This window comes from Phyllostomus hastatus, unplaced genomic scaffold, assembly GCF_019186645.2.
Source record: "Phyllostomus hastatus isolate PE091 unplaced genomic scaffold, TTU_PhHast_1.1 phas_contig_148, whole genome shotgun sequence".
NCBI classification, from domain to species: Eukaryota; Metazoa; Chordata; class Mammalia; order Chiroptera; family Phyllostomidae; genus Phyllostomus; species Phyllostomus hastatus.
The window spans coordinates 5,332,061-5,345,676 of NW_025333607.1; the positions used below are offsets into that span (position 1 = coordinate 5,332,061).

The 13,616-nt window shown below is 52.4% G+C and overlaps 1 protein-coding gene across 6 annotated transcripts in view; it reads left to right on the forward strand.

Annotated features, from left to right (window-relative positions):
• Positions 1 to 13,616, forward strand: part of SIPA1L2 (signal induced proliferation associated 1 like 2) — a 186,172-nt gene that overhangs the window by 88,795 nt on the left and 83,761 nt on the right. For 5 of the 6 annotated variants that reach the window (XM_045859564.1, XM_045859594.1, XM_045859583.1 and 2 more), the window contains exon 3: positions 7,573 to 9,305. In XM_045859564.1, coding sequence (XP_045715520.1) covers positions 7,838 to 9,305 — 1,468 coding nt within the window. In that variant the 5' untranslated portion in view covers positions 7,573 to 7,837. Of the gene's footprint in view, positions 1 to 2,828; positions 3,050 to 7,572; positions 9,306 to 13,616 lie in introns of those variants that run through there. The other variant, XM_045859588.1, reaches the window with a different exon arrangement.

Here is a 13,616-nt window from a genome sequence, read left to right on the forward strand (position 1 = left end):
GAGAATCAGCAATCACTGTGGCCCTGGCCGGGTAGCTCAGTTAGTTGGAGCATCGTCCTGATATGCCTAGGTTGTGGGCCAGTGGTTGTACAGAGAAGTGGAGCAACGAGTAGATATTTCTCTCTTCCTTCCTCTCTCTCTCCCTCAAATCAATACAAAAAAATTTAGAGAAGGGCCTTGTTCCAGGCCCGTGTCACGATAATGTGTCGACTCAGTGCCCTGGGTCACTTTGGTTCACTTTGGTTTGCCGCCATTTCCGTTTCCATGGCTGCATGAATGCCAGTCAGTCACGAGTAGCAGCTAAGTGCCCTGTGTGGCCGCGGGGGCTTCAGCACGAGCGGTGCCCGGGACGCACCAGGACCTGCTCTCTCACGCCGCTCACACCGATCAGACTTGGGACGTGGGCCTTCTGATCACCTCGGGTTGTGCCTGCCTCACTGTGGAGTGGAGTTGCAATGGGGGTTCCAGTGGGGTCTGCCTCCTCTGGTACTTCCTGCTAGGGTTTCTGCTCTGCTCGGGTGGAAAAACCTTTAACTGCACTCAGGGGACCTGGGAAATTCTTCTAGACAGCAATGTGGAATACTTTAAGAAATTGTCTAACACCAACGTGAGTATTCACCAAGAAGAGATTTTATGTCCCTTCAGAAATGATACCTTACGTTATAAAACCCCCAAGAGGAGAGTTTTTGCTCTTTTTCATATCCTTATGCCCCAAAATATTTATCTTGCATACCATCCCAGTGTTTAATTCAAGACAAATGCCTGAGAACTCATTTTCATGTCTGAATCTACCGAGAGCTTAGAACTCAGCAATATGATTATTATTGAACATCTATATCCATTTGTGGCCACTGTCACTAGTAATAGCCAGTTGATCAACCTGTCGCAGAGCTAGCAGTCTGCTGTGATACGAATGGGAGTTAATGGATCGTTTTACAGTTATGTGGTCATAACCTCACTTAACACCAGGCTGCACGTGTGGGAACGCAGTGACTCTCTGCGAAGGGTGCTGGGGATCAGATGCCAAGAATGCGAGCCCTCAGCGCTGCCGCCCCTTCCTGGCTGGGAGACCGCGCCCGAGGGCGGCTTGCTCCCCTTTCTACCCCACCCCCCGCCCCGCCCAATCATACACACGGGCATCGGAGCTGACGGGATGCGAGGATGAAAAATAAGCATTTTTACAGTAGTTATACTTTATTATAAATCTGCCATATAATTGTAACCATTTTTTTTCCTTGAATGGGGCTCCTAATTGGTGTCTTTTGTGGTTTTCAATCCATTTGCTACAGCTGCAGTTCTGATCACTGGCTCAATTATAACTATAATATTGGTCTTAAAGGCTCGCTAATGTCTCATGGAAAACTTTGAAAACATTCTATTTAAAGACAATTATGCTTAAGTATCACATTTTCTCCATTTCTGTGCTGGCCTTTAAAAATTATTACCAGGACCATTAACACGAGAACAGATTATACTTCCAAGCTCTAAAATTCTGTAATTTTTATGTGACTTCCCGGTTGGTTGCTGGGTACTCTGGCCAGTCCTCACTCAAGGGCGCCCCGCACTACCTGTGAGGTTACAAGTTCACATGCCATTTTTTTTAAAGGTGTCCAGAGAGTGCTGGTGACAATTTTCAATTTTGACTGGGAAGCAAGAGCCATAGAATGTGACGAAATGTAAGAAAAATTAGCAAGTAGGAACTTGAAGGAAGGCAGAAAACTGTAGAAGCCCGCTGGAGATCTGTTTTAATGAGCAATCATTCTCAGATGAAGAACTTGGCATCTCCTCCGTCCGGCAAATGGTCGGTGTCCACGTTTGGGGAATTGCTTGGAGTGGGGGGCGGTGTTTGTGCTCCTGGGTGGGCGTCACTGCACATTAGTCTGTTCTCTTGCTTTTTATTTTTAGAAAGTCTTCCCAGCGAATGGAAGTTTTTGTCTTTTTTATTGCATATAAGTGACATACAACGTTATATTGGTTTTGGGTGTGCAGCCCGGTGATTCCCTGTGTGTGTGTCCTGTGGAGCGGTCCCAGTGCGTCTGATTAGTCTCTAGCACCGCACGTAGCCACACTTTTCTTGTGACGAGAACTTCGAAGGTCTCCCCAGCAACTTTCAAATACTGTGACCCGTAGTCACCCTGCTGCACGTCGCACGCCCAGAGCTGCTTACTTCATAACGGGAAGTTGATACCGTTCGACCGCCTTTGCTCATTTCTCGTCCCCCCCCAAACCTCTGACAATCCCCAGCCTGTTCTTCCTGCGCATGAATTCATTTTTTTACAAAAAGATTCCTCCTATAAGTGAGATTGCACCATATTTGAGTTTCCCTCTCTGACACATAGTGTATCACTTAGCATAATGTGGTCTATTTGCTCTCTTTATAATAAAGTCCTCAGGAAGGAATGAAATGACTCTCCCATTTTCTTTGGTGCTTAGTGTTTTAAACCACAGCGAGTTAGCAGAGAGAGTTAATTTAGCCGTGAAGTTATTAGGCAACTAGAATGTAGCCGGTGGGAGCGAGTGGTAAGGGTGGTGCCTACCTGCACAGGTGGGAGTCTGTTCCGTTATGTTTTCTTAACATCTCGTAGGACAGCGTTTTTGCTGTTTGAGGGAAATTGCCATGGCTTTTTTTTTTTTTTTGAGAAGATTGCATTTGCCAGCCTGAAACTGTCACAGCCGGTGTGTTTAACACCTGGGAGGAGGAGGATGATGAGAGGACACTGGACCGCAGAGAGGAAGAGCGGGGGCTGACCGGGGCCGGCTGTCACAGAGGTGATGTTTGGGGCTCCCGTGGCTGCATCTCCAGCTGTGACCTCAGGGGTGCCTCTCCGCCAGGCACTCTGCTGGTGTGGTTTCCACTTGTGTCCACAGCTCCAGGGAGCTGGCTGGCGCCCCTAAAGAAGAACAGGGTTCTGCAGACAGTCTGCTGCTCTGCTCGACTCCGGGGGCACAGAGACCGAAGGCAGCCGGACTGGCCATTCGGGCCCCCTTACTGCTCTCATCAGGATGGGGAACCAGCCTGACGCCTCCTCCAGGTTCCGGATTCTTCCAGGTTCACCTCTCACTTCTGGTTTTCACCCTCCGTGATCAACCTTTCTGCCATTCCCCCTCGTTAGAGCCCATGCCGTTCCTTGTTAACGCCTGCCTTTTAAAGCTACCGGTTTTGATTCTTCTCCCTGTACTGTGATGTTTTTAAATTGCATATGTTGATGTTCTGACTTATTTTACTTAAAACAAATGTTATGGTTGTTTTCAGGTGCTTTGTTTTTATCACAGTAGTGAAAGCATAAGTATTTTAGTAATATTTCTAAGTGGAAGGTGCTACCCACAGCAGTTGTAGCAATGTTAGTGTGTAGTAATATTAGGAGCACTTTTAAGAGGAAGGTGCCGCACCCCTGCAATGCTGTCATTCGCAAGGTCCCTTTGGGGAGCACTGACAGCTGGGGCACACTGACGGCGGGAGGCGGGGTGAGGCTGCACAAAGCGGTCTGCTGGGCTTCTGCTGAGGTGGCTTTGAATGCTCTGAATTGTTAGCGGCGCGCGTGTAGCAGGTTAAAGGATGTACAGGTGCGGTGTTAGGGCAGGTGTCCTGCCCGGGAGGCGCTGCTTTGGGTCCTGGATTCAGGTGCCGGAACTGTAATTCTCCACTCACTCACTCACTCAGGGGCCTGGCGGTCCGTGCAGCACCGCACAGAGGGGCTGTGCTCATTGGACCCACTGTCTCCAGTCTTCAGTTGAATACGAATGCAGTCTCTGAGCATTACTGGTCCGCACCACTCAGAAATGCACCTCGAACTGAATAAACCCAGAAAAGGTCATGAGCAGGTTCAAGCAACCAAAAAACTCTGTGGGTAGCACTGGTTCCAGGCCCAGTGGGGTCAAGAGCTCAGGATTTCCTTCCCACTCCTGTCTGTGTGTCCCAGCCATTGTCCCCGACCTGGGTCACACCCGCAGGGCGAGCCCCAGCAGCTCCATACTTACGTTCTGTCGCTTGAGCACTTCAAGGGTCATAGCCCCAGCATTGGGGTCACCCTTCCTGGAGGGCTGTCATTGGCCTGACTGGCTCCCGGGCTCACCCCTGGACCAACTGTGGCCAGAGAAGGCCGCACACTCATTGGTCAGACCTGAGTCACATGTTAGGGGTGGCGTTAGCGCTGCACGACGTAAAAACAGTTTTAGCAGTGTGGGTCCCCAGCAGAATTCAGAAGAAAGGGAACTGGATCCCAGACAGGGGACAATAAGTGGCCGTCACTAGAGCTACTGTCCTAGTCACACAGAAAAAAAATTAAAAATCATGAAGAATTCTCCGAAGGTTTCCTTGGGAAAAGATTTTGTGTGTTCTGCATTTGCTATGGCATTTGTGCTTCTTGGCAAGCCTAAAAATAAAATTCAGCATACATTCATCTATTTTTAATGACTTCTCTTATTTGTTTTTTAAAAATCATTCTTAGATAATACATTGGTGTTGTCTATTTCTGTAAGAGATCTGTGGAATAAAGGCTTTGTATTTTTATATTGTCTGTTTGAACAGTGATAAAGTTAGCAATGTCAAGGAAGGTAGAAGCTCAGAGGGTAGCTGTTCAAACAGGGGTATGAGCCCACTGACCCTGGTAACACCATGGTTGGTTTTTCCAGAATTAACTGCTCAGTGTGCATGGCGTCTTTGCCAACCCCAGTTCTATGTTTCTGTGCTTCATCCATCTACTGGCAGTGGCTTAACCCCAGGGCTTCCTGTGGGAAGTCGAGAACAGGCCGGTGCCGTGGGGACATGCTGGGTGGCTCAGCGCTGGCGGTGGAGGGTTGGGCTGCGGTGGCCAGAGTCTTGACTGTGCCCGTGCCTGGGCACCCGCCTGCTTTGCCTGGCCTGTGCTGTGCGACTGGCGGCGCTTGCAGTGGGCTCTGCGGCGCAGGAAAGGCAGGAAGGGGGCTGTGTCCTAAATGGCTTACATAGTAATTGGTCTCTCAGGTAGGAGGACAAAGGACTTTCAAAGTCATGGTTAAGGGAGCTCTCTGCCTTTCGTGTGTGTGTCTATCATTTTTTAGTTAGGTACTGACCACACGTAGTCTTTGCAGCAGTAATGTGTCTGTTTAAAATTTCTGTCCTTGGGTCAGTTGGGGATTTGTGTATTGTAGAAAATCGTTAGTTTCTCTGTGTTTTCACATGCGTTGCCCTGGAGTGGCTTGTGGTATAATTCCTTCAGACTTACACAGGTGGCCCTCGAACAGCCGGGGTGTGTATGTGTGCCCCCCCTGTGTGCAGGCAGTGCCCGGTGCACGCCGGAAGCGGTTTTGGTCTGTGGAGGAGAGTCCATGCACGTGGGGGCCGGCCGTGTGCGTTTCCTGTGCGGGACTCACACATTATGGGCTTGGGTGTCTGTCGGGGCTGGAACCAACTTAAGTTTTGGAGGAGTTAGAAGTTACAGGTGGATTTTCAACTCTTCGTGTTGTTCAAGGAATTATTTTTAAATTATTTTTAGTTAAAATATCTTAATCTCTTCTGTATAAGTGGTCATGCCTGCTTTTTTACATTTAAACTTGAATATTCTTTCTTTATTCTTATTCTTTAATATTCTTATTCTTTTTTTTATTTTCCTTTTTCAGGCTTGGAAAGGGATATATATATACATTTTTAAATGCTTTCTGAAAAAAAACTACCTTTTGGATTTGTCTGTCCTGACTTTCCTCCCCCACTGGTTCCTCCCCATTCCATTCCTTTCAGCTTTCAGCTTTATTCCTTCCTTCTCTCCTGGTTTCTTGTGCAATTTGTTGTTCCTTTCAAATTTCTTCAAGTACTTAGTTCCTGCTTGTATTTCTAGAAACTACACAGTTCAGTAGTTTGGAACTGGGTGTTGGGCAGGGCATGCATGGGTCTTCCGTCTGTAACAGGATACTTACAAATTAATAGTATGCAACTGGAAATGCATATCATGTTACTGCCCCTTGAGAATGCACATAGCTCTCTGCTAACCTGCAGGGCCATCCTTAAGCGTCCAGATGTTCCGGGTGTTCTGTTAGCAGCACCTGCCAGCAGAACTCACGGATCATGTGGGAGTCCGGTGCAGTAAGTCAAACGCCGTTTCAGCAGAGAGACACTAGGTGAGGAGTTGTATTCACATCTCAGTCATCACTTTCTCACTTTCCGGGAAGGGATCTGATAGTGACCCGAACTGCGTGGGACGTCATCACTGTGATGCAGACGCACCTGCGGCCCCTCCCAGCCCCGCCGCTCTGGGTGCAGTAGGTGCCACCTAGTCCTCTCTCCCCTCTCTGAGAGCCAGCGGCAGACTCCGGTCTGTTCTGTGCCCGGGAACTTCTGACCCCGTCCCCGCCCTGTCCGCCACGCCCCAAACTGTCATCCGGTTCCCTCAGTCGCCACGCTGCCCTGGGAACAGCATGTTGTCATCATGCCCGGCCTCGTGTATTTCCAGTGGGGGGAGCAAGCTGCCCCCAGGAGAAACCCCCTGCTCGTCTAGGACACCACCTCACATTCCTCTCAAAGCCTTTGCGGGTCCCCTGGAAAGAGTTCTCACACCGTTCAGCTGGTTGGAATTTTAATATTCTCTAACTGAGCTGCAGTTATTGTTTATGCTTTGATGAAAACTCAGGGAGATCAGCGGTATTACACCCTCATCGTTATTTTCAGAAGGAGCAGAGTTGTTCTTTCATTCTTATGCCAACAAGTAAGATTCCAGGCTCCCATGAGTTGGGGAAATACATAATGGAAAAATATTTTTGTCTCATTAAATATGAACACGTTGAAAGAGTCATTTGCAGTTAAATAGAAGAGTTGACGAGGCCGGGTTTCCACCACCCTCAGAGGCAGACTGTGGTGTCTGAACTCCGCCGTTACTGGGCCCTGCGCACTTGTCGAGGTGGGAGGGGCCCAGCGAGCTGCAGTTGTCCTCGCTCAGACACCACGTTCGCAAGGACCCCTGCTCACTGTGTGGGGACGGACCTCTGTGAGTTTACTGCAGGCGAGCATTCTGGAAACTCGGTTGTTAACACCTGGTATCGACCATTTTGCCGATAGACATTCTGAGTTTAACTGTTCAAGCAATTGCACACCCATTGCATGACTATTGAACTAGTTCAAATGTTGCTTGGCTGCCTCGCTTAAGCCAGGCCACATTAGTAGATAGCGTGACACCGAGATGGAAGGCACATAGTTCCTGGCTCAGTGGAGCGTGGAGTCAGTAGGGGAGGAGACTTCTGGGAAAACCAGAAATTTAGAGTAGGCGTGGACGCAGGGCCGTGGGACACGGGAAGCACGCTGCTCGAGGGCGGGCTGGGGGTGGCAGGCGTGCGTGCTGGGCAGGGCTCTGGGGGGCCACCTGGCCTGTGTGTCGGAACGCCCCCGGCCGAGCACAGCAGTGAGGAGAGTGTTCCTGCAGGAGGAGTGGGGGGAGCAGAGGGAGCAGCAGCGCAGAGACCCAGAACTTCACGATGTTGGGGGAACCAGAAGTGGCAGGAGGAGGGGAGGAGGACAGATCAGAAACCACACATAGAATGCGCTGAACTGGAGCTGTTCCAAATTGTTAACGACTATTTTCTGTTTTGTTTTGTTTTTAAATTCAGGTGAAGGAAGTGCTCACGGCCAGATGTCTTAAGGAATCCTTCTGAAAAGGACAGAGGTGGACAAATCGTTACAACTGAGACGCAAGCAAGCTGGTTTTGGGCGGGCCGCACTCGGAGGATGCTGTTTGCTTTTGGTTAACGAGAGAAAATACAACTCTAGAAGAAGCCTTCATATCCTCACTTAATGTTGTGTTGTGAATAACAATGTAACTGGATTCACATCCGTCTTCCTGCGGAGAGCGGGCTCCTGATAACCTGGGCAGGCATGAGCGACCCGAGGCAGTCGCAGGAGGACAAGCACAAGCTCGGCAGGGCCTCCTCCAAGTTCAAGGACCCTCCCAGAATCATGCAGTCTGACGATTATTTTGCTCGAAAATTCAAAGCCATTAATGGCGGCATGGGACCCGCCACTTCTTTAAATGCCTCCAGTTCCAACGAGGGTGGCGGCCCGGCTAATGGCACCCCAGCCGTGCCCAAGATGGGCGTGAGAGCCAGGGTGTCCGAGTGGCCGCCTAAAAAGGACTGCTCCAAGGAGCTGGCCTGCAAGGGGCTGTGGGAAAGCCGGTCCCAGACCAGCTACGACAGCGTGGCGTCCCTGTTGCAGAACGGCCAGAGCGACGGTCAGCTGGAGGAGCAGCTCGATCTGGACTTCATGGAGGCGAAGTACACGCTGGGAGACCTCTTCGTCCACTCGCCGCAGAGAGGACTTCACCCCATCAGGCAGAGGAGCAACAGCGACGTCACCATCAGCGACATCGACGCCGAAGACGTCCTAGACCAGCACGCGGTGAACCCCAACACCGGGGCTGCCCTGCACCGCGAGTACGGGAGCACGTCCTCCATCGACCGGCAGGGCCTGTCCGGTGAGAACTTCTTCGCGATGCTCAGAGGCTACCGAGTGGAGAGCTACGACCCCAAGGTGATGGCCCCCTTTGGGTTCCCGGAGTTCTTCTCCTGCGACCCCGCCATCTCACCCAGCCTGCACGCAGCGGCGCAGATTTCTCGAGGAGAGTTTGTCCGCATCTCAGGACTGGATTACGTGGACGGCGCCCTCCTCGTGGGCAGAGACCGGGACAAGCCTTTCAAGCGGAGGTTGAAGTCGGAGTCGGTGGAAACGTCCCTTTTCCGCAAGCTGCGGACTGTGAAAAGCGAACACGAGACTTTCAGGTTCACGTCCGATCTGGAAGACGGCCGCCTGGAGCGGGGCGTCCGCCCTTGGAATTGCCAGCGGTGTTTTGCACACTACGACGTCCAGAGCATTTTGTTCAACATCAACGAAGCCATGGCGACGCGGGCTAACGTGGGGAAAAGGAAAAACATGACCACGGGGGCCTCCGCCGCATCCCAGACTCAGATGCCCACGGGCCCGGCGGGCACCTGCGAGTCCCCGCTGGGGAGCAAGGAGGACCTCAACTCCAAAGAGAACCTGGACGCCGACGAGGGCGACGGGAAGAGTAACGACCTCGTCCTGAGCTGCCCTTACTTCAGAAACGAGATAGGCGGGGAAGGGGACAGGAGGATCGCACTGTCCAGGGCCAACTCGTCATCCTTCAGTGCCGGGGAGAGCTGCTCCTTCGAGTCCTCCCTCAGCTCCCACTGCACGAACGCAGGTGTGTCGGTCTTGGAGGTGCCCAGAGAGAACCAGCCGATCCACAGGGAGAAGGTGAAGCGCTACATCATCGAGCACATCGACCTGGGGGCCTACTACTACCGCAAGTTCTTCTACGGGAAAGGTGAGGGGGCCCTGCCTGCGTGCCTGCGTGCCCACGTGCCCATGAGAATTCTCTCGGGCCAGCTGTCAGGGCTGCTTGGTGACGCAGCACCTTCCTCGTCATGTCCAAGGCCAACGTCCTAGGGGCTGGTTCTCTGCGGTGGCCCCTCTGTCACTGGAGACTAACTCTTTCTTTAGAAACCCCCAGTGCCAGCTCCCTGCCTCTGCTGATCTTTCCTTCCTTCCTTCCTTCCTTCCTTCCTTCCTTCCTTCCCTGCCTCCCTCCATTCCTTCCTTCCTTATTTCCCCGGTTTCTGAGTGTCACCCAGTGTCAGCTAATGTGGGTTTACTCTGGTGAACTTGATCCCTCTCTAGTTCCTCTCCCTTACACTGTTTACAGTGGGCAAGTCTGTGGGGTTTTCCCCCTAGTCTTCCTGTACTTCTCCCTATACCGTTGCACTGTCTTTTCAATTGTATATTGAAGCTTGTATATTCAATTGTATGTACGTCTTCACAGCTCCCCCTGCTTTGTTGCACGTGTCAGAGTGTTGAATAAATCTTTGTTGAAAGGGTGTATAGTTAGCTTGACATAGTCTGTTGTCTTCCAGTTCTATTACACGTGTGCTTGAAGAGTAAGGTACAAATAAGTCTTCGGTGTGATCTGAGAATTTTTTTAATCATTTGTAAAATAAATTAGGTTTCGTTTTATTTATATTTTCAGGCTTGAAGGATGCATTTCTCAGAAGTCATGTAGTTACAGCCTCACAATGCAGCTTATGTCCTTTAAATAAGTGTCCTTGGTGACCCCAGGGTCATGGGAACACGCTGTGTTTGAGGGACCTGCAGAGACTGAGGTGCCACCCCTGCCCTCATGTCCGTGCCACTGCGAGACCACAGCACTCAGGGCAGCTTCCGTTGCCTTTGTGGGGGCGCACCTTGCTTCCTTTGCCCCTTCCTCATAGGACAGCATGCTTTTCACTGCTGCATTTTTCTGGTACCAGCCCCCCACCCTGCCCCAGTCAGCCACGGAGCACCTGAGGTGACCGATGTGAACCCCGCCTGTCCAGGGCATCCCTCCTCCTGTGTCTTCACCAGGAAGTTCCCTGGCACGAGAGTGGATACTCGCAAGCTGCCTGTAATTTGAATGTATTTAGTGCTGGTTTCCACCTTCCCACGGCCAGTGTGCAGTCTGTGACTCCAGTGGTGTCTTTTTGGGGGGTGAGTTGGGGTGTCACTCGGACCTCAGGAGGCCACGCCATCCACCTCAGTCCCTGGAGCCCTGTTCATGCCTTTCCCCGTGGACTCTAGGCTTAAAAGCATTTGTTTTCCAGGTAAATGCAGTTATTAAATTAATAGTTTTCCCTCTATTTTGCATCAACCCAGATTTAACCTGTAGTCATAATAAGGTGAAATCCCATAATTCAGTGGGATGACTATGATGCTGCATGGGCGATGTAGCTACATGAGCTGGCACTTGCATCGTGGTTTAGTTGTTTTTCTCTTCTCATACTGATGACCAAATGGCACGGAAGCAATTTTGTCAACAGGTCTCGTTCCCCAGTTGTGCGTCCCCTGCGCCCACCTCCACCCGGGCGCATCAGTGTGGCCATGCGCGTTGCGGGTCCAGCCGGTGCGCTCACAGGAACCGGGCCCTTCCTTCAGCCTGGGCTGCGCGGTAACCCATGGCTCATGGGACCGTGTCCCCCCAGGGGCCGAGTATCATGTCATAAAACACCGCTCCCGCGTGGTCTCCGGGGGAAGTCAGTTGTTTTTGGAAAGGGAGATCGTGGTGAGAATAGGCCTCCTGGTTAAGGATTGTTTTGCTTTTGTTTTTGTTTTAATTGATGAGGCCACGGCTGTCAATGCTAGTAGTAAAACCGCCTCTTGGGGTCATGATGCCCTGAAATCTCAGGCAGGGAGCCCTGCCGGCTGGCCAAGCTTGGTAGTTTGTGATTCACCCTTTAAATCTCAGGACCTAGCATATACATGCCTGTGTGCATGTGTGTGTCTCTTCACACAGATGCTCAGTGCCAGCGTCTCACTCCGCTCTCTCGCGTATGTTCCTGGGTTACGTGTGTGCACGCGGGTGCCCATGGGAGATGGAAAGTGGGGTACCTGCCGCACCCAGGCTCACACCCTGATCCTCGGCGTCCTTAGGGCCTGTCCCGTGAGATGACCTCCGATTGGTTGCGAGATTCTATTAGTTCTCTCCCTGGTTGTTTTAAAGAATTGTCTGTAAGTGGTTTGTTTATTCCCCGTTTTCTGATTTGCTGCTTAGGGTTTTCCAGGGCACAGAAGCCACGTCATCAGATGCGTGCGATTGGAATGTGAAACAGCAGAGAGCTCTGAAGAGGAGCCTGAGAGCAGACCTGCTGTGGGCGAGCTGCACTGCGATGCAGACCTGTGACCCTGCAGGGCGCTGGCTCGCTCTGTGGGCCCGTGCGTGGCTCAGGCAGCTGAACTGTAGGCTTTTCGCCAGGCCTGCACAGTGCGGGGGGGGGTGAGGCAGCGACCCCTAAGGTCACTTTGTCATCCCAGTTCTCTGACTCCTTTCCATGCTCAAGGAGGTGCTGTGGTGCCAGCTGATGGGATTGGGCAGGACGGAGCGGCCGGCAGGAGGCGAGGCTGCCAAGCCCCAGCCCTGCCCCTCTGCTCTCTCCTGCAGCCTGAGCTGTGCCCGCTGCCTCCTATGTTTAGCTCTTCCCTGTGGGCCTGTGTGACAGCGAAATGAAACCAGCTCCGCGGATTGTGGCGTCCGCCCCTGTGCCCGCTGGTGTCTCTGCAGAGCCCTGCGGACTGACGGCAGAGGCGGCCGGCCAGATCCCCGAGGTCAGGCGGCCGGGGCCGGTGGTGTGGGAGTGGAGGTGGCACCCACTTGACTGCAAACACAGCACAAGTTGCAGGAGCATCGTTGGCTTCAGAGCAGAGGCCCTGGGCAGACTGGCGTGGGTGGGACGTTTGTGTAGGTACCTTTTTCTTTCCCTGTTTCTCTTTTCCCTTTATTCCTTCGTTCTCTTTGGAAGGAGGTGTTCAGGGAATCTTCTGGAACTTCCAGAATGCCCTTTGCTTTGTGTGAGGCTCCATTTTCAAGAGTGTCCAATGGCTTCCACTTGCTGGAAAGGTGTATGTGAAGTGCAGAGCTGTGATAACCTGGTTCCCTCTTTACAGGGTAGTTAGCATGAAATGGCTGTTCTTCCTGGGAGGTGTGTTCCAGTGACACATGGGCACCAAAGGGCTTTTTACCAACTTCCGAAGGATGTGCAGGGACGTGGCTCACCACGGAAACCGCGTGGTAGGGTCACTTGCCCAGGCAGGCTCACCGGTAGCCCTCAGTGAAGTGGCCCCCTGGTAGAGGGTGGGGGCCGTGTGGGCACCGTAGGAGCACAGGTCTGCTCCCTCCGGCTGGCCATGACCCTGAGGGAAGTGGCCTCTCTGCCCCGTTGCCGTTTCCCTGATGGAGCTCCAAGTGGACCCGCGCGTCCTTCCCCTCTGAGCTTTCCATCTGGGAGCCAGGCGTGCACAGGGTCTGCCTCAGACAGGCGTTCTGGTGTGTGTGTTTGCACACCCTGTAGTGTCCGCTGTCACGCAGCGGGCCATGCCTTTCTGACCTCCTCAGCACTCAGAGCCACTGTGGGCGGTTGGCAAGCAACGGGCCGTGCCCAGCATGGCAGAGCCAGAACTACATGGGGCAGCTCAGCGATGCGTGGGTCCCGGAGTGGGGATGAAGTCTTGTGCTTTTTAGGGAATAGTGGACCTACAGTGGAGCTCAACACCGCTCTGTGCCTCAGGTCCGGCCCTGCCCACAAGAAGAGCTCTGGGAGGCGAAGTGAATGACTCTGGGTTCAGAGAGGTCAAGCCAGAGGGAGGGATCAAGGTGGGCCTTGTGGGTGGCTCGGGTGAGGTGAGCAGCGGCTCATCCACCTGGGCGTCGGGAGCATGGCTTCCCGAGACCCGTTCTGCCGGGACGGGAGCATGCCTCTCTCTGCACCGGTCAGACGTACTAAGATAGACAATCTACACCTTTTGTGCTTAGAAGTTTTAAATGGCATGTAACTATTATATGATCGTTATAGGAAACGAGGGTAAAGAAGCAAAAAAAGAAAGAAAGAAAGTCCCCCTGACCCCTGAGCTAACCAGCACGAGCAGCTCTGTCTCCATCCTCGTAGACTCTTGCTGGCGCGGACAGACGTACGTGAGCGGAACCGTGTGCCGCTCCTGCTGTGGAACGTGTCTGTCCGTGTGATCATCCTCCACATCCTGTGGGTCGCCGCATTGGTGTGTTGGGAGCCAGCGATGACCAATGGTCACGACGTGCCCGGGGACGTGCCAGGCA